Here is a 19,597-nt window from a genome sequence, read left to right as displayed (position 1 = left end):
AATTGCGTGGTCACTATCACCAAAACCCACAATTAGAGCTTGATTACACTTTTAATATCGATGTAGTGCAGATCGGTAGCAGGTAGAAGTAGCAGATTCGTTCCGCTAACAATATTGGGATGTCAACGTCGTCAAAGTAGTCACAGCGGTACGTTGATGCAAGCATCGACGTCGAAGATCGACGGCGGCTTCAATGATATCGACGTAGAGCTTGTCGTCACTTGTTGCCAGCGATTAGTATATTTCCCCCTCCGTCTCTCATGATCAATATAGTAGATAGAGTAGAACACATAGACACAAAAGATAGGGAGATTATTCTTTATTTAATTGAATATTAATAATTACAATATAGAGCTCTCACGTATATATATAGCTCTGCTAAGATCGAGTTTAATAAGAAATACAAATGGAGCATGATTATGATTCTTCCTTTTATGATTCTTCCTTCTCTTTTTTTTACAGGATAGACTCCGTATATTTTACAACAAAATCAAGTCAGCGTGAAAAAAAAAGAGGAAATTAAGCCAAAAAGCTCGGGGCCGGGGGAGAGGAGCTTCTCCGACCACGGACGCCTCACACGCCTCTCATCTCATCATCCCCGCGCTGCTTCCCCGCCCGCATCCGCGCTGCCGCACTCCCGGATCTTCCCCACCCAAATCGACTCCGCCACCGCCCGGATCCACGCGGCGCCGTCGCGGATCGACGTGCTGCCGCGACAGATCGCGCGCCGTCGTCCGGATCGAGGGGCGCCCGCCGCAAGCCCTCCGCGCTGGCGCCCTTCGGGAAGCAAGAAGGAGGCTACGGAGAGGGCGCAAGCTAAGCTGCGGGTCTCGAGCTCCGGGAGATCGCGCGGGCGGCGCATGCCGACTGCCGAGCTCTGGTGAGAGGGTCACGATTTTTATTGCTTTTTCCAAGAAGTGGCAAAAAGCTTAAACTGCTAAAAAGTTGCTTTTTAAAGCTCAAGCTGTGCCAAACAGAGAGCGGCCATTCCCAAATCCCAATCCCAGTGTAGATAAAACTGCACTGCTTCACGCAGGTTCATCCGCTCCTCCTCGCAAGCAGTGGCTGACACACGAGCGAGGCAACCCCGAATCGTCGGCCATGGAGTGCCGCTCCGATTTGTCAGGCGGCGGCGACGACCCCCGGCCCCGGCCCCCCGCTGCCACGGGCGTTGGCGACTCGCCCGAGGGCGAGCCGAGTAAGAAGCAGCGGACAGAGGAGCCGTCCCCAAGCTCCAGCGTGGTGGGCGAGTGCTCGTCTTCGTCCACGCAGGCTCCATCGCCGCTGCCGCTGGCGGTGCACTTGCCGCAGGATGCAAGAATGGGCGAGCCGCCGGCGCCGGCGCCGCCAGGTTCCGAGTCCGGAGGGGGCGAGCAGGTGATGAGGGTGCCGGATCTCGGGGAGGACCTGGTGTTCGAGGTGCTGATGCGGGCGGAGGCCCGGACGCTGGCGGCCGCGGCGTGCGTGAGCCGCGGGTGGCGCGTGCTGGCGCGGGACGAGCGGCTGTGGGAAGCGGCGTGCCTGCGGGACTGGGCCTACACTGGATTCTCCGAGCAGATGCTTCGCACCGTCGTGCTTTCGCTTGGCGGCTTCCGGCGCCTACACGAGATGTACATCCGGCCGGTCCAGCAGCGTGCGGCTGGAGCGCCGCCGCCCGGGCAGCAGCAGAGGCGGCAGTTGCCAGTGAGGATGGGCCGGGATCAGGTCCAAGTCTCACTGTCTCTGCTCTCGACCTCATTCTTTCTGAAGATGCCTAATGCTCCTCCACCTCCTCCAAAGGACAAGGATAAAGATAGAGATAAGAATGGAGGTGGGGAATGCGGGTGATCAAGTTTGTGAAAAATAGGAGCCTACCTCCCCTGCAGCATCACCACAAGCTGCTTATGTAATGTCAGGTGATTAGATTGTGGTTCTTCACTGCATTTGTGGGAGTAAAGAAGGTGACAAAACCACTGGGATTGGTGGGCAGAGAAGATAGGTGCGGATGTACTGATAAGGAGGCAAATAAGCTGAGTGAGATTGGATGGAAATATGGAATGGAGTGCAATAGTGTATTGGATGACTACCAAGTATGTGTGTTGTACCTAAATTACACATGATCGGCTAATCTGTTGTGCCGTGATGTGCCAAGAGAGGTGCATCATCCTCTTTGTGCTGTTGTGCCGTGGTGTTTTTCAAATCCCCATGTGTGAGCCAAGGGTGAGCCCTTTTTTGGGTTTGAAATCCTTTTCTCATTCCCATGGAAAGGAAAAGGACTTAGCTGTTTTAGCTTATAATATCTTAATCAATGCGAGGAATAGCTGAGATATTGATTTGTGTAACTAAAATTCAGTTTATTCTTGTGTCTGCATGCTGTTCTTAGGCCTGTTAAGTAAATATGACGCAACGGCTGTCTACTGATTGCCAATGTTTATTTGGACGAAATATGATTTTCTCAAACTGAAAATTTAAATTTAATGTGGTCATCATGCATGTTTGGCACAGTTATTTGTGGGTTCATAGTTCATTTCAGTTGGATCCATCCGTCGCTTTTGTTAATTTAATTTTTTTCTCACATCATGCTTCCAAATTTTGATCTTCTTTCCCAATCATTTATATTTAATTAGGTAAATCTGTGATTTTTGTACGATAAAGTTTACAAAATTGCTTCACTGTTTAGGTAAATCTGTTTTCTTTTTCCTTGAAATTCCAGTTGATCTTTGGTGGACTGGTAGAAACTATACACAGTGATGGTGTCGCTGCCTGGTGAGCTTTCCCGTGAGGAAAAAGTTTCACATGGTTAAGCTTGCGGAGCAGGCTGAGAGTATCAAGAGCATGGTGAAGCTAACTAAGACAGTTGATTCTGAGGAGCTTACTGTGGAGCAGCGCAGCCTTCTGTCAGTTGTCCACAAGAATGTCATTGGAGCCCAACGTGCCTCTTGGTGCATCATATCGTCCGTTGAGCAGAAGGAAGAAGGCCATGGCAATGAGGACCGTGTCACTCTCATCAAGGACTACCGTAGCAAGATTGAAGTTGCATCCAGCAAGGTCTGTGATGGAATCCTCAAGCTCATTGATTCCCACATTGTCCCCTCATCTACAGCTCCAAAGTCCAAGGTCTTCTACCAAAGATGAAGGGCGACTAGTACAGGTATTATACTATTATGATAATACTATCGGCATTTCAGTTTCCTGTAAATTCTGTTTTGCTGCACCGCTGTATCTTTTAGGTTGAATCCAGGTGTATCAGGTACCTTATGGAGTTTAAAACTGGATCTGAGAAGAAGGATGCAGCCGAGAACACCATGGTGGCTGTCAAGGGCAGTGACGCCCAAGATAGCTGGACCTCGACTGCGAAGCTCGTAGTCCTGGTCCGTCGTCGCCGGCAGGGTTATACCCCCACGCCGCCGCCGTCTTCGTCAGCCGGGTTATGCCCCCTGGTTGCCGGCTTAGAGAGGAAGAGGTAGGAGATAGGCTGATAATACTTGATTGATTTCCAACGTGTGGTTACAATAATATATGGCAAAAGGCCCAACTAAAAGGAGTAACAATCTCCTTAATCTTAGGAACAAATAACAGAAAGCTATCCTACTTTCCTTCCTAGCCACCAGCGTTGCTTATGCCCTGCGCCTCCTCCTGCGCGGCTGCTGCCCGCTCCAGGGCGCGGCGCACGTCACGGGCCCGACGCCTTCTCACATACGTGCGCCCGACCATGACATCTCCCTCTCCGTCGAGAGTCAGCTCGTCCTCGAGCTGGAAAGAGGGGAACCTGGTGCGGAACGTGTCGGTGTCCTCCCAAGTAGACGACGCCGCTAAACAGTCTCTCCATTTGATGAGCACCTGCGGAACGCCGCGGGCAAGACGGTAGCGCACCGCGCGCTCAGGCTCCGGCTCGATGGCGCCATGACGGAGCGGGGGTAACGGCGGTGTCTCAGCTGGTGGAGCTCCCAGGAACTTCTTGAGGAGGCCCACATGGAAAACATTGTGGATACGAGCGCCCGTCGGAAGAGCAAGACGGACGGCGACATCGTTGATGAGCTCAATGACGCGGTATGGCCCGACAAAACGAGGCTTGAGCTTGCCGCCCACAGCCTGAGGCAGCGAAGACGCCGAGCGTTGCCGGAGACGAAGTAGAGCCCAATCCCCGACCTGGTAACTGACTGGGCGATGGTTGCGGTCGTTGTACAGCTTCTGCGTGGCCTGCGCTTGCTCAAGGCGGTAGCGGACGTCGGCCAGGAACTCCGTGCGCTCCTCCATAGTCTTGGCGACCGCCTGCACCCTGGTGTCGCCCGGCTCATAGGATCTGATCGAGGGCGGTTCGCGGCCGTACACCACGCGGAAAGGAGTGTCCCGCAGGGATGACTGGTACGCTGTGTTGAAGAGGTACTCCGCCCACGGCAGCCAACGGACCCATTGGCGAGGCCGATCCCCCGTCAGGCACCGCAGGTACATGATGATGACGCGGTTGGCCGACTCGGACTGCCCATCGGACTGGGGGTGGAACGCCGTCGTCATATGTAGCTTGGTGCCCATCAGTCGCATGAGCTCTTGCCAAAAGGAGGATGTAAAGACCGTGTCCCTATCAGAGACGATGGACTGAGGAACGCCGTGTAGACGAACGATGTCGGTGAAGAAAGCTTGGGCAACGGATTCAGCGGAGTACGGATGTGCCAACGGAATGAAGTGGCAGTACTTGCTGAACCGATCCACCACGGTGAGGATCACTGACTTGCCGCGGACGCGAGGGAGGGCCTCCACAAAATCGAGCGCGATGTCCGTCCAGACACCTTGTGGCACCGGCAGCGGAAGGAGCAGGCCCGCCGGCTGAAGGTGCTCTGATTTGTACTGCTGACACACAGCGCACACTCGCACCATGTCCTGCACCCGTTGCTTCATGTTGGGGAAGTGGAAGTCGCGCCGTAGCCGGTGCAAGGTGCGCTGGACGCCCTCGTGGCCGTCCGCATGGACCGCCCCCATGATTTCCTGGAGCAGCTGAGAGGTGGGCGGGATGTACAGCTTGCCGGTGAACTGGACCATGCCGTCAACAAGCGTCCACGGCGCCTGGCGAGAGCCGGCTGTGATCTCAGCCTGGAGGGCGACGAGGGCCGGGTCGTCGAGCTGGGCTTGGCGCAGGCGGGCGATGAAGTCGAAGCGGGGGGCCGAGAGAGCGAGCAGCGCCCCGTCCTCAGTGTCCCGCCGGGACAGCGCGTCTGCCACGGCGTTCGCAGCGCCCGGCTTGTACTCGACGGAGAAATCGAAGCCCAGCAGTTTGCCAACCCAATGGTGTTGCGGGATGGTGGCGAGGCGCTGGTCCAGCAGATACTTTAGACTGTAGTGGTCCGTCTTGACGCTGAAGCGGCGTCCCCAGAGATACGGGCGCCAGTGCCGCACAGCCTGGACCAACCCGATGAGCTCGCGCTCATAGGCCGCAAGAGCGCGGTGTCGCGGCGCCACCGGTCGACTAAAGAAAGCGATCGGGTGCCCGTCTTGGATGAGCACAGCCCCGAAGCCGTGGGACGACGCGTCACACTCGACCACGAACGGCTTGGCGAAGTCGGGCATGGCCAGGACCGGTGCTGCAGTCACGGCGGCCTTGAGGTCTGCGAATGCCGCGGCGGCCTCCGGGCTCCATGAGAAGCCCTCCTTCTTGAGCAGGCCGGTGAGTGGTGCCGCCAAGGCGCCGTAGTTGTGAATAAACTTGCGGTAGTAGCCTGCCAGGCCGAGGAAGCCCCGTACCGCCCGCGCCGAGCGAGGCACCGGCCAGTCGTGTATGGCCTGTACCTTGGCCGAGTCCATGGCCACACCCGCCGCCGAGATCGTGTGGCCGAGGTAGGCGACCGAAGGCACCCCGAACGCGCACTTGGAGCACTTGACGAAGAGAACATGGCGACGTAGCTCGTTGAGGACCGCGCGGAGGTGCCGGAGGTGGTCCGCCCATGACTTGCTGTAGATCAATATATCGTCAAAGAAAACGAGTACAAAGCGACGGAGGAAGGGACGCAGTACGTCGTTCATGAGGGCCTGGAATGTCGCCGGGGCGTTGCACAGCCCGAACGGCATCACCAAGAACTCGTAGAGGCCGTCGTGTGTGCGGAACGCCGTCTTGTGGATGTCCTCCATCCTCATGCGCACCTGATGGTACCTGGAGCGTAAGTCGAGCTTGGTGAAGAACCGGGCACCATGAAGCTCATCCAGCAGCTCGTCGACGACGGGGATGGGGTACGCATCCTTCACCGTGAGCGCGTTCAGCTCGCGGTAGTCGACGCAGAATCGCCACGATCCATCCGGCTTTTTGACGAGGAGGACCGGGGAGGAGAAAGCGGAGTCGCTGCGCCTGACGATGCCTTGGGCGATCATTGCGTCGCACTGCTTCTCTAGCTCATCTTTGTGTGCCGCCGGGTACCGGTACGGGCGGACCGCCACGGGAGCCGCGCCGGGCTTGAGGACGATGCGGTGTGTCCGGCCCCGCTCCGGAGGCAGGCCACTCGGCGCGGCGAAGACGTCGGGGAAGTCGTCCAGGAGCGCGTCGAGGAGTGGTTCTGCGGCCTCAGTAGCGTGTAGACGGGCAGGAGCCTTGGGGGCGATGCCGTGCCAGCAGACGGACCTGCTCGCATGTTGGAACGCCATGGTGCCATCCGCCAGATTCCACACGATGTCCCCCAGTGGCGCCATCCAATTGGTGCCCAACACCATGTCATAGCCTGCAAGGGGCATAATAAATAGATCGACCTGGAACTCCAAGCCATCGATGAGCACTGGAGCGTGGCGGAGCACCCCGGGGCAGGAGACACGTTCGCCGTTTGCCACGGTTGCCGTGAGCCGAGGGCGCGGTTCGATGGGAACACCGGCGCGTCGGGCGGCGTCCTCCCCAATGAAGCTGTGCGTGGAGCCGGTGTCGATGAGCGCGATGAAGTCGGCCACCCCAACTCGTACCCGGAGCTGGATCGTGTTGCTGCCGGGAATGCCTGCGACCGCGTGTAGGGAAAACACCGGGGCTTCCTCGTCCGCGCCTCCCTCGTCCAGCTCGACGCCGTCGATGTAGAAGATACGACGGCATGTGCGGTTATGGCCCCGCGAGTACGGCTCGTTGCAGTTGTAGCAGAGACCAAGGCGACGCCGTTCCGCTTGTTCCTCGGCCGAGAGACGCCGCATCGGATTGGCTGCTCCTCCTCGGATCGGCGGTGCCGGCAGGGCCTGTACAGCGGGCGCTGGTAGTACGGGTGCCGCTGGAACGGCGGATGGCGCGTGGCGGATCGCCGGGGCCGACAGCACCGCGCGCGGCGCGGCTCGGGCTGGAGCGGCTGGCACCCGCTCGAGCTCCATCAATTCGACCTGGCGGGCGAGGCTCATGGCCGCCGCGAGCGTCTCCGGGTTGTGGATGCGGACGGCGTGGTTGAGCGGCGGAAGGAGGCCGCCGGTGAAGAGTTGGACGCGCTGCGCTTCGTCAAGTCGGCCGGCACGCGGGAGGAGGGCCTGGAAACGGTTGGCGTACTCCTCCACTGTCCCGGTGCGCCGGCATTCGGCGAGCTCGAACATCGGGGCGGATCGGAGAGGTGGGCCAAAACGCAGATTGAGGAGGTCCTTGAAATGACCCCACGGCGGCGTGCCCTCGTCATCCTGGAGCTGGGTGAACCACAACTGCGCGATGTCGTCCAGGTAGTACGACGCCAGGCGCACGCGCTCCGCCCCCATGGTCCGGTGTTGGCGGAAATAGGCCTCGCACTTGTTGAGGAAGAGCATTGGGTCGGTCGTACCGTCGAAGCGGGGAAAATCCCACTTCCTGTGTTTTGGGTGGAAGTCTTGATCACGTGGCTCGCCCGGGCGACGGTTGTCGCTGCCGCCGGAAGACGACGAGGACTTGTCCTTCATGGCCGCCATGTCAGACTTCAGGGTCGTCAGCTCGGTGTTCATGGCCTTCAGCATGTTCATGACCTCGGCGAGGGTGGGTTCGGTCATGGTGGCTGGACTGGGCGCAGAGGCCGTGGGCGATGGGGGTGAGGTTGCGTCGGCGGCGGTGGTGGGCGGGCTGGAGCGAGTGGGAGAGGATCGGCGTGACCGCGATACCAGGTTGTCAAGGGCAGTGACGCCCAAGATAGCTGGACCTCGACTGCGAAGCTCGTAGTCCCGGTCCGTCGTCGCCGGCAGGGTTATACCCCCACGCCGCCGCCGTCTTCGTCAGCCGGGTTATGCCCCCTGGTTGCCGGCTTAGAGAGGAAGAGGTAGGAGATAGGCTGATAATACTTGATTGATTTCCAACGTGTGGTTACAATAATATATGGCAAAAGGCCCAACTAAAAGGAGTAACAATCTCCTTAATCTTAGGAACAAATAACAGAAAGCTATCCTACTTTCCTTCCTAGCCACCAGCGTTGCTTATGCCCTGCGCCTCCTCCTGCGCGGCTGCTGCCCGCTCCAGGGCGCGGCGCACGTCACGGGCCCGACGCCTTCTCACATACGTGCGCCCGACCATGACAGTGGCATACAAAGCTGCTCAGGTAATTTGCTTGTCCTTCATTTCACAGTTCTGATATTAAATTTTATTGGCTAGGGCACTCAGTTCTCATATTAAATTTTATTGGCTAGGGCACTAATCTTTTCATATGTACAATTTATCATTCTATGTAATGTGTTGCTAATTCTAAAAAAAAGGGCGTACCCAGTGCAGAGAGCTCCCGCTCTGTGTGGGGTCTGGGGAAGGGTGTTAGTGGCAAGCCTTACCCTCGCCCGGTGCAATGCGAGGAGACCGTGACTCGAACCCGGGACCTTCCGGTCACAGGCGGTAATACTCTACCGCTTGCCCCAGGCAGAGTTGGCCCCCACCCATCCTATTAGGATTGGACTGGTGCTCAACTTCTCAACTCTCCTGACCGTGCTTGCAATCTCACCAATCAGGTTTGATTTCTAGATCTATTACATGAACTGTATACTGTATTTGTTTTCTTTTTTGCGATCCTTATGAAAATATGATCTGAATGCGAGCTATGTGAAAATATGAACTGAGTTTATTATGCATTTCACAGTTCAGACAACTGTTATGAGATAACCTGGCTTTAACTTGTAACTAGTACAACATATTAGTATTTTTTTATAGACTAGTGTAAGCAACTAAAGGTGAGTTGAATCTAAACTGCTGATGAAGAATTGAAGATAGTGATAAGGCATTATGATCAACTAAATAACAATTGTAAGGTTCTTAATAAAGAAAAATTTTAGATTTCTCTAAGTGACAAGTGATGATTAAAAATAGCAAGCATAATCAAATGACAATTTGCACATTTTTCTTCTACAGTTCGGGAATCTTGAGGATAGTAACCTTACATTTCTTCTGGTGGAGTTAATTTTCTTGGTTCAGTGTTTGCCATTAAGTGGACGCTCCTTTTCTTTCTTGCCCTTGATCTATCTCAGGCCTCAGCATCTCATACTCAGCCCTTTTCTGGCATAGTAGGGCCATAGTCTTGGCCTCTTAATTCTGCTATGTTTGTGTAAGGCTTTTGATGAGGCCATCTTGGAGTTGGATACCCTGAGTGAGGAATCCTATGAGGACAGCACTTTAATCATTCAGCTTGACCCTGTGGACTTCTGACATCTTGGTATTTTCTACGCCATAGATATTTTCACTAACATCCTATTGTTTTGCGGAGCCAATCCATTGAATATTCAGTTTCAAATTTCTTGGCTACAGGAGGAAGCCACGGAAGAAATCAAAGAGGCTCCCATGGTTAAGTCCGGAGATGGGCAGTAAAGATGATCCATGTGCCCAGAAATTACATTTCCAGTATTCAATCTACTGGTGAATCGGCCATGTGCTCTGGGTTGTTGTTTGGTCGATATGGCGAGGTGTTTGGTTCGCCATTTTGTAACGTAATCAGATCACGGAAGGGAAGTGATACCGTTACTTTTGTTTGGTTGCATGCAGTCAGTAATGCATTACCATGTAATCGATTACCGGACTGTTCAATTTTGATTCCCCTGCTTGTAGACTGTTATCGGATTCCTGCGCTCGAGAATCAGCTTGCATCGTTCCTTGCTCGAGCAGTTCTGCTGCCCCCGCCTTCCCCTGCAAGTTCTGTCAGTGGGGCCGCAGCCTCCTCGTCGGCTCTGCTCGAAGCAGCATTTGGATGCAGAAGCAGCGTTTGGATGCAAAGTCCATGGCAACCGTGCGTCGCCGTTGCTGCCGCAGCCCACCACCGTTGCTGCCGCTGCTGACGGTGGTGGTGGCTGTCCATGAAGGCGAGACCAGAGATCCATTTTGCATGGATGGACTCAGCGAAGTTAAGGTTCTAGGCTCCAGCGAGCGAATCTGGGCAGGAACACGACCCGCGACCACCTTGCGTTTTGGTGTCTAAAGGAGGAAGACAACTCTGGCTGCAATTTTTATTTTCAAACTGCAATCAGGCATTACAGCTCCGATCACCCAGTAATTCCTTGCATTAGCGTTACCATTCGTCGAACCAAACGCCTTGTGGTTTGTATTGTGCTTGTGGTAGCTGGAAATTGGAGAGCCCCATTGTGCTGTCTGCTGTGCTAGAATGGCTTACAGGTACCCTGCTGCTTCGCAGGTGGCGTCAAGCACTCAAGCTACAATTGGTTCAGGGTGCCTTTATTTATTTTTAACATTCGTGTCACTTGGTATTTGTAGATTTGAGTCTTCCTCTGTATAATCGTCTGTTTCCTGTTGTTGATTTTAACGTGTTCCCGTTAAATACATTTGAGTCTTCAAGCTATTGCCAGCCCTTGTGTTGCTCGAAGCTCGACGCAATCCAGCTCCTCATCAGCGTGTTTTATACCAATCATATAAGAGAAGCATTTAAGTTTTACACAAATTGCATTGCAAATTTTACATGGCTGTCCAAACAAAGAAAGCTAAACTACGGAACTACCCTAGGTTTGGCACGTGCCTGGCTGCCTGCAGTCTGAGGTCCATCTCAGGCTTGACTAGATCCGCACGATATAACTATATAAGCGATAACGATCATAAAAGCTGACTATATATTTTTTTATGTAATTAGATTTATCAATTTTTTTAATATGTTTGTCTAAGTCACAAGCCACGTGTATCATCGTAGGAGTAGGAAAAAATTATGACCTCGGTGCAATGTATGGGCATCTAGTGGGTCTAAAACACCTGTTGACATGACAAAGGGAAAAGATATAATAATAATGAGGGAAAAAAGGGAAAAGAAAGTTGTAGGTGTTTGGATCCAGGGACTAAAGTTTAGGAGATGTCACATCGGGTATTTGGATACTAATTAGAAAGACTAAACATGAGCCTAATTAAATTTAATAGATTTATCTCGTAAATTAATCTCAATCTATGCAATTATTTTTATAATTAATCTATGTTTAATACTTTAAATTAATGTGAAGCACCCCACGTGATGTGACTAAACTTTAGGAGGGAACCAAAGACCGTAGTACCAGTGTGTTGGCTCCAACGCGCTGTCCCACGGATGGGCCTCAAGCAAGGAAAAAATGGCAGCTACGTTGTGGCATAGCCCATTACAATATTTGTCAGAGCGCTCGACCTCGACGGACACAGACCTGCAGCTTGTTCATCCGTTTAGTCCCACCTCGCCCAGCCATGTAGCGCAGAGGCGCGGACTCGCTACATAAGGAGACCCAGGGCAGCAGATCAAAGCAGACCTTTCTCGGCCTTTTAGCCAAGAACAAATGTAATAGTTGTTCTTATCAGTTTAATATCTGATATGTGGGCCATGTGCTCATTTTGATATAAAATTTATTTTTTATGGGAAAAGGTCCACCACAGTGGCTTCCCATTGGGGCCCTTTCGCGTCTCCCAGCTGTTGCACTGCTGGCAGGGCCTGGCGCACTCCAACAGGATCTTAAATCAAATTTGCTCTTAACCAAATCTTAAATCAAATTTGCTCTAAATGTAATCTGTTATGATGGGCCACAGGCTGCAGCCGTTTTTGGCTGTGGCTTTTTCAGCACAAGGAGGGGGTACAGCAGCTGAAGCCGAACAGTTGGATTTTCGTATTATCATATATAATAATTAAAAAAACTGAATTTGACATTGACAAAAAAAAACATCCATGCGCATGAACAGTGAGGTCATTCTCAGCAAAACTGTAACGCATGATTGTCAGCTAAATCAACTTCGTAGGGCTAATATGAGTATGTTTTGGATTTTCTATGTACAATTTTGTTATATATTTAGATATATACTATGTCTAAATATATAGTTAAAGAAATATATCTACAAAAGCGTAGACGTCTTATAATTTGGAACGGAGGGAGTACTTAGTATTGAGATATAGCAATAACATTTTTTTAGCAAATAATTTGGTCAGCTGATCATCTGAAAGACTGAAACACATTTGGTCCTGGTTTCGACTAATTTTTCTGATAGACGCCAAACCCTTAGCTACACTTTGTGTTTGTGACGCCCATCTATCAGCTGGAGGATGCGGTGGCATGCTCTATCTGTTACAGTATGAGCCAAATGCATGATGCTTGAACACACCAGACCTCCTCTTCTCCAGCTCTGACCGTAACCTCTGTGCTTTCATTTTTTTGTTGATAAAATCTCTCTCTATGGCCTGACTCTGCTCAAGAAGCTCGATTTTTCCTCGTTTCTCATGCTCATACGCCATCCTGGAAATGAATTTTAGCCATGTGGAGCATTATTAGTAGTTGACCTACAAACCTTGGTACATTTAGAAAGACAAAGCAGAAATTATTGATAGTTCTAATTCTTAAAAATGTGCAGAACACAATGCAACCTGCTTAAGTAATAGAGAAGATTATTTAAAAAATATATATCTGTAACAAAGCATAACATTATGGAGGCATTTTCTACATCAATGCACTGTAAATAAAATCACAAAACACAAACCTGGCCCTCAAAATCTCCTCTTGTATATCATGCAACCCTTCTCTTATAGCAGGTATCTGCTTGTTCTCGAATCGGATCTGCTCCAGCTCCTTGTACAATGACTGGACCTTCACAGATAGCTCTTTTCGCAAAGCTTCCAACTCCATCTTTTCAGAACTTAGGAGCAACACTTCTGCCTTGATAGGTTTAAGAGCACGCATCTGTTCCTCTAATTGCATACCTCCCTGGATAATATCCCTGTATTCCATTTCATTATCAAGACGAAGTATGGGAATGGTTTGTTTGGTAAGCATATGGATCTCGTCTTCAATCGCCCAGTTTGTTTGGTTTATAAGTTGTACTTTTTTAGTCAACGAATATTATTTTTCTCTTATAATAAATCAGCCAACAGTACTTTCAGCCATAGCTTATCAGCCAAGCGAACAGGGCAAATGACGGCTAATTCTTGCCAAAGGCCCATAATATCCTAGATTTTTTTTTATTTTTAATCCTTTTTATTCAATATTTTAATAATAATCGCTTCTAAATTTTTTTTTTACGGATTTCACTCTTTTGGTCGCGCCATTGCGCCACATGCATTAGCGCGGCAACATCCACCACGTTAGACGGCGTTTCCGATGTCGGGTCACGCCACGCCCGCTGCGTGACAGTATTGTTCTATCGCGCCACCTGGAGTAGCGTGACAAGATAAAACTTTTGAAAAATCATAACTCTTGGATACGACGTTGGATGAAGATGAAATTTATATGAAAATTGTAGCTCTCAATGAGATCTATAACTTTGTAGTTTTGAGTTTTTTTTTTCAATTGATGACATTAAGATGCTTAAAAAATTAATATAAATTTCAGAAGCATAATAACCACGTACAATTGCTCGTCGCAATAGAAACATAATATTGTTTTTGTATGGTGTCAAATAAAAATACTTTTTACATGAAAGTTATAGTTTTCAATGAGATCTATAACTTTATAGTTTTGAGTTTTTACATTTAAAATCGTTAAAATACACGAAAAAATAATATAAACTTTCAACAGCATAATAATCGCGTACTAGCACTCGTATTAGAAAAATAATATTATTTTTGTATGGTGTCAAATGAAGATACACTTTATATCAAAGTTGTAGTTCTTAGTGAGATCTACAAGTTTATAGTTTTGAGTTTCATATTTAAAGTCGTTAACATAGTCTAAAAACTAATATAAAGTTTTAGCTGCTACTGAAATTTTATATTATTTTTTGAGCATCTTAACGACTCCAAATGTGAAAACTCAAAACTATAAACTTGTATATCTCACTTAGGGCTACAACTTTGATATAAAATGTATCTTCATTTGACAACATAGAAAATAATATTATTTTTCTAATGCGACAAGTGCTAGTACGTGATTATTATGCTGCTAAAATTTTATATTATTCTTTCGTGCATTTTAACGATCTCAAATGTAAAAACTCAAAACTACAAACTTATAGATCTCATTGAGAGCTACAACTTTCATGTAAAAAGTATCTTTATTTGACACCACAGAAAAATACTATTATTTTTCTAATGCGACAAGCACTTACGGTTATTATGCTCCTGAAATTTTATATTAATTTTTTGAGCATCTTAACGTCCTCAAAAGAAAAAAAAACTCAAAACTACATAGTTGTAAATCTCATCGAGAGCTACAATATTCATATAAATTTAATCTTCATCCGACGTCGTATCAAAGAGTTATGATTTTTCAAAGGTTTTTCTTGTCACGTCACTCCCGGTGGCGCGACAGAACAATACCGTGACAACGTTTTTCACGTCGGAAACGCCGTCTAACGTGGTGGATGTTGCTGCGCCAATGCATGTGACACGACAACATTATTTGGTCGTGCCAGCGTCGCTGGCGCGACAAGAAGGGTCAAATCCGCAAATTTTTTTAGGAGCGATTATTGTTAAAATATTGAATAAAAAAGAATTAAAAAATAAAAATTCTCCGAATATCCTCTAGCACAAGAGTATTATCAGCAGCAATTCTACGAATTTCTTCACAACGAACTGCAAGCTCCTCCTGGGAAGGGAGCAGATGCATGGGTCCAGGAACTCTTCCAGCTAATGAATTTGAAGGGGAATTTCTATGGCCATTATTGCTCCAAGGTTGCCAAGCCATATGGTTTTCTGATGGTGCCTGCAATGGTGCGGTAGAAGAAGACCCGCAGCATATGAATGGATAATATACTTGAATAATAACATTGAGTAAAAAATAAAACTATCTTGAACAGTTGAAATGGCTCAAACAAGCATGACTACATTTCAGTACACAAAACTGCATGATAGGCCATGATGGTACAAACACACCTAAGGTAAAAATAAGTTCTGGTATTTCATCAACCAATAAATTAACGTATTAGCTCATTTAGCTGTTTGCCACCATAAAAGTCATCTATTAACTACTTTGAGAAAATCATTACACTTTCTATTATTTAGCTTCTAAGGCCATCTCATTCTATGTATTCACCCATTTGTTACAATGGAATATGGATCAATTAAATTTCCATATTCTATTTACTGCATTGTCAAATCAGAAAAATGTTACACAATTAGTGTATAATTACAGTACTGGGCTGATGTTCTCATTGTTCTATTATTTTGCTTTGGGTCGCTTTGTGTCCATCCTTGTGTAGTCGCATAATGTAACTACTGCCAACACATTGTTTAGATGGGCACGGTGGCCAATCGCTTGTTCTCTCTGCTTCCCTCTAAATGAAACATGTGCCCATGCACGTTCTTAAAAAAGGTGTATAACTATATACTGATTGCAACTCATGTGGCTTGGTGGCTGCTGAATAGAAATTCCACAATCATTGGAAGATAGCACAAAAAAAGAAGCCTACTACATCTTGCAATCTAAACCTACTGCAGAGTAAAAGTTCCACAACCTTTAAAACATTACGCAAAAAAAGGTTACAAAATTAGTGTGTGATTGGTGGTTGCATAGTAGAAATTGCACAACCGTTAAAAAGTTTGCGGAAAAAGAGAGAGCGACTACACCTCACATCTAAATCAAATGAACAGATGTTATCAGATATCAAGCTATCCAATCATCATGTCCAACTCCAATAGAGCGAACAGGTTCCTATGAGTCATTAAACTTCTGAGGGGCGCATTAGCCTCCTCCGTCAAGGAAGGAGTCAGTGTTTCAAAAGTGGCCACATAGTCTGCATAGGCATCTTCGAGGCACTCAGTATCACCCTCTCACATTATAGATGATCAATCACTAGATGCCAAACAATAGGTTCACAGGTACATGCTGTCCCTCAAATTAGACATTCTTAACTTGCAAAAAATCTGAGGAAACGGGCTGACTCAAAGTGCATAAATGGGTATAATTTCATATTGAAATCATTAGACCTTTGCAAGTATGACTCCGGAAAATAAAAAAGGGTGTTAACAAGACACAAACAGCAAGGACATTAAACACCAGTATCACCTCGTTCCCAAATTAATCAGAAACCCGCTTCAAGTTTACATGCACACACACACACACGACACCACAGAAATTCAATAAGCAACACAAAGTGACCATAATTCATAGAAATCACCACAAAGTACCCCCTAGGTCAGAGAATGTTGTTTTCTTGTCGAGGAAATGGTTTACTTGATATTAGAGCTCGCATGAGCACCCAAAAATTTAGCCCCAAAGCCTCGAAGATAGCAACAAATCACAAACTAAGGAATCCAGCAACCAGGTTCCTGCTAAACTACTCCAGAACCAGAGTCGGCCAATCATACATCATGCCATTCGAACCAATTTCTCGACCAAACAATGAATGAATACTGTTGCTCACGATTCAACGCACATGCTACCAAAACAATCAGATAGCACACGACGAAACAAGTTTGGTAGAGGGTATCCGATGATAGTTACTCATTCCCAGGCGACCAAGGTTCCAAGTTGTTGCGTGGAGCAAATTTACCAAAAATCAGTGGTGGTCTGCAGGAGAGGAGATACAGACCTGCTGGATGTTAGCGTTCTCGTTGTGCTCCGCGACTTTTGCTTCCGACCCGCGCTACTCCACCCAGCAAGGCGCCCCGCGCCGCGTCGCTGCCGAACTGCTCGCGGAGGCCGCCGCGCCCCGTCCCCGAGGCAAACCGTCACCGAAGCGGCGAAGGCGTCGCCTGCTCCTCTGCTCCGTCCAGTGTGCTTCTCTCTTTTTTTTTAGCAACCGTGTGCTTGTCTTGTGGAGTGAACATAACTCGGGCCGGGCTGGGCCGGAAGAGTATCCTATTCCCGATCCCCACTAGGCCACTAGGCCTGGCCTGGCAGTCTATCAGGCCGGACCGAGCTATGGCTTTGTTTGCCACTAGCCGCTATGGCTTTGTTTGCCACTGGCCACTGATCAGTCTGTTTGGTTCGCTGGTTCGTATCGTTGCTGATTCATGAAGAAGTACTGTTGGCTGGTTTATGTGAAAAAAATACTGTTCTGACTGGAAATTTAGGATCATTTACGACAAGCCACAGCCAAACGAACATGCTGAATAAATCTGGTGGAGAACAAATCCGGCTTTGTTTGCTCTCGGTGTGGCGTCATAATGATAAAAGATAACTTAGCAAAAAGAAACTAGACGTGAAGTCAATAGCGTTGTTTCTATGATTCTAATGAAGCAATTAAACATGCTTTCCTTGATGGTCCTATTGTTAGGTCCATTTAGAGAAAAGTTCAAACTGCCACTGGGTTTACACTACCAAGATCTATGTCTCATTTACTAGTTGGCTTAATGGTTTAAGAAACAAAGAGAAATCAAATATCTTCAAATATGTTTGTTATCAGAATATCAGTTAAACATTAGTTAAGAGAAACTAAACTAAGTACTAGCAAACATTGGACCATCAAGGCTTCAGTTTAGGTCCCATTTGATAGAACTCATTTTCGGCTCTGGCTCGTGCTCCCGTGGAGGAGCCCTACCAAACCATTTAGTATTAGAAGCCGTTTTTTAGTAAAAAAAAGATTAGCCTCTGAGAAGGAGCCCTAACAAACAAGGCCTTAGTTAAACGCAGACTTCAGTTTCTCTTAACTAATGGATTAAGAAACAAAGGGATTTACACAACCTAGAAGTTTGATCGGTGACATTAGTTAAGAGAAACTTTGAGTGTTTGCTAGTACTCATCCATCCAAAAAATAATATATAATCTCATTTTCTGAGAAGTCAAACAATGACTACGTTATTTATAGAAAATAGTATCAATATTTATATCTTCAAATATGTTTCATTTTTTAACAAAATATATTTCATAATTATCTAGTGATACTTATTACGCATCCTAAGTGTTAGTAGTTTTCTGTATATATATATTTAGTTAAATTTAAATTATTTGATTTCTTTGATAGCGAGACTTTCATTCTTTTGGGGTTTCATTCAAGAGTGTGTTCTTTCACCGCTCCATTTGACTTACTATGTATGTGATCCTAGGATCTTGGCAAAATCACCGTCTTTTGCCCGAAATAACGTCGTCCCCTGGCCAGCGCGGCAGCATGCCGGCTTAACAAGTCAAACGGGCCCGGCGATCTTCCACCTCCCTGGACCTCGCATCGTCACTCATCACACCCCGATCGACCATTCCGAAGCCTGCGCCAACGACGACGACGATGCGTCCACTCGAGCACCTCGCCGCGCTCCTCCTCCTCGCCGTCGTCGTCGACACCGTCTCCTGCCGCCACCATCATGCCCCGGCGGGCGCCCCGCACGGCGTGGCCCCGTCACAGCACCTGCTGCCGTGCCTTGAGGAGCTGCTGCCATGCACGGCGTACCTCAAGACCACCAAGCACCCCTCGGCCACGTGCTGCACGGCCATGCACAACGCCGCGGCGGCCGAGATGCCGTGCCTGTGCCGCCTCTTCGCCGACCCGGAGCTGCTCGCCACCTTCAACGTCACCAGGGAGCAGATGTTCAAGCTCCCCGCCCGTTGCGGCCTCCCCGTCGGCTGCCGCACCGGGACCTCCTCCCACGAGCCTGGTTAGTTTTCTTCTCTGGCCGGCTGCCGTTGCGGCGTTTTTAGCCACCCGATCTCCCTGCTGTGCACCGTGCACCCATCCGATGGCATCTGACACCTGAATGAATGCATGCAGTCGTGGAAGCGCCGCCGCCGCCCGCCCCGGTGCAGCAGCACCGCCACCAGCACGGTGCCTCGTCGAGGGGTGACGAGTTCAGGAGCATCTGGAGCCTGATCGCGTCGTTGGTTTTGGGCCAGATGGTCCCCATGGCTGCACTATTTTAATTTAGGCTGTTCTGGATCATCTCGTGGCGCCTACTCGTGAATTTTCTTGCTATCCTACCTGCAGGCTGATCCGTGCTGCTCATCGTTTTAGCGTTGTCATATCGTAATGTTTTATCGCCTCACCAGTTCGCTATAATGTAGTAGTAGTGATGGATAGGAATTGCACTATGCATGAGTGCTGCTTGTTAATACAGTATAAACTGAACAAAATGGATGATGAAACACTACCTCATTCTTCTCACTCAGCTCCACGAGACAATGCAGATCAGATGTAAATATAGGTACTTAAGGACTATCAGACATTCAGACTAGTATAGAGGTAGAATTGAGAAAGTAATTTCAGGTTTCTTCTATCAATATGTTTCTGAACATGTGATACCAAACATTCTTTCTGAATCTAAAAGCCAGTCAGCTATATTAACTGGATGCATCTACCACAACAGCTATATTAACTGGATGCATCTACCACAACCGATGATTGAATCTCAAATCTCGAGGTTCGCCACCATAGGTT

At 48.7% G+C, this 19,597-nt stretch overlaps 2 protein-coding genes, 1 long non-coding RNA gene, 1 other non-coding gene and 1 pseudogene across 4 annotated transcripts; 4 read left to right on the top strand and 1 right to left on the bottom strand.

Annotated features, from left to right (window-relative positions):
- The first annotated feature begins 470 nt into the window (after positions 1–470).
- On the top strand, positions 471–2,306 carry LOC136477575 (F-box protein GID2-like; annotated as a pseudogene).
- An 803-nt stretch (positions 2,307–3,109) lies between these two features.
- LOC136477577 (uncharacterized) lies at positions 3,110–9,965 on the top strand. Its single transcript, XR_010764047.1, has 5 exons — positions 3,110–3,130; positions 8,396–8,474; positions 8,640–8,871; positions 9,269–9,569; positions 9,662–9,965. It is a non-coding gene; the product is annotated as an uncharacterized lncRNA (long non-coding RNA).
- Positions 9,966–11,618: 1,653 nt separating this feature from the next.
- Positions 11,619–11,815, top strand: LOC136478772 (U2 spliceosomal RNA). Its single transcript, XR_010764480.1, has one exon. It is a non-coding gene; the product is annotated as a U2 spliceosomal RNA (small nuclear RNA).
- A 604-nt stretch (positions 11,816–12,419) lies between these two features.
- LOC136474077 (protein FLX-like 3) lies at positions 12,420–16,990 on the bottom strand. The gene is made up of 4 exons (XM_066471691.1): positions 16,823–16,990; positions 14,794–14,994; positions 12,836–13,161; positions 12,420–12,594 (listed from the first exon to the last, which is right to left on the bottom strand). Exons 2-4 carry the CDS (start codon positions 14,974–14,976, stop codon positions 12,420–12,422), a joined length of 684 nt encoding a protein of 227 aa, XP_066327788.1. The 5' UTR covers positions 14,977–14,994; positions 16,823–16,990.
- A 1,310-nt stretch (positions 16,991–18,300) lies between these two features.
- On the top strand, positions 18,301–19,400 carry LOC136474076 (non-specific lipid transfer protein GPI-anchored 7-like). The gene is made up of 2 exons (XM_066471690.1): positions 18,301–18,821; positions 18,935–19,400. The coding sequence occupies exons 1-2, from the start codon at positions 18,455–18,457 to the stop codon at positions 19,081–19,083; spliced, it is 516 nt and encodes a 171-aa protein (XP_066327787.1). The 5' UTR covers positions 18,301–18,454; the 3' UTR covers positions 19,084–19,400.
- Positions 19,401–19,597: the final 197 nt, after the last annotated feature.

The sequence above is a fragment of the Miscanthus floridulus genome, chromosome 8, assembly GCF_019320115.1.
Source record: "Miscanthus floridulus cultivar M001 chromosome 8, ASM1932011v1, whole genome shotgun sequence".
Classification (NCBI taxonomy): Eukaryota; Viridiplantae; Streptophyta; class Magnoliopsida; order Poales; family Poaceae; genus Miscanthus; species Miscanthus floridulus.
The sequence above is the reverse complement of the archived record's forward strand: the minus strand, read 5'-3'. Positions and strand labels throughout refer to the sequence as shown.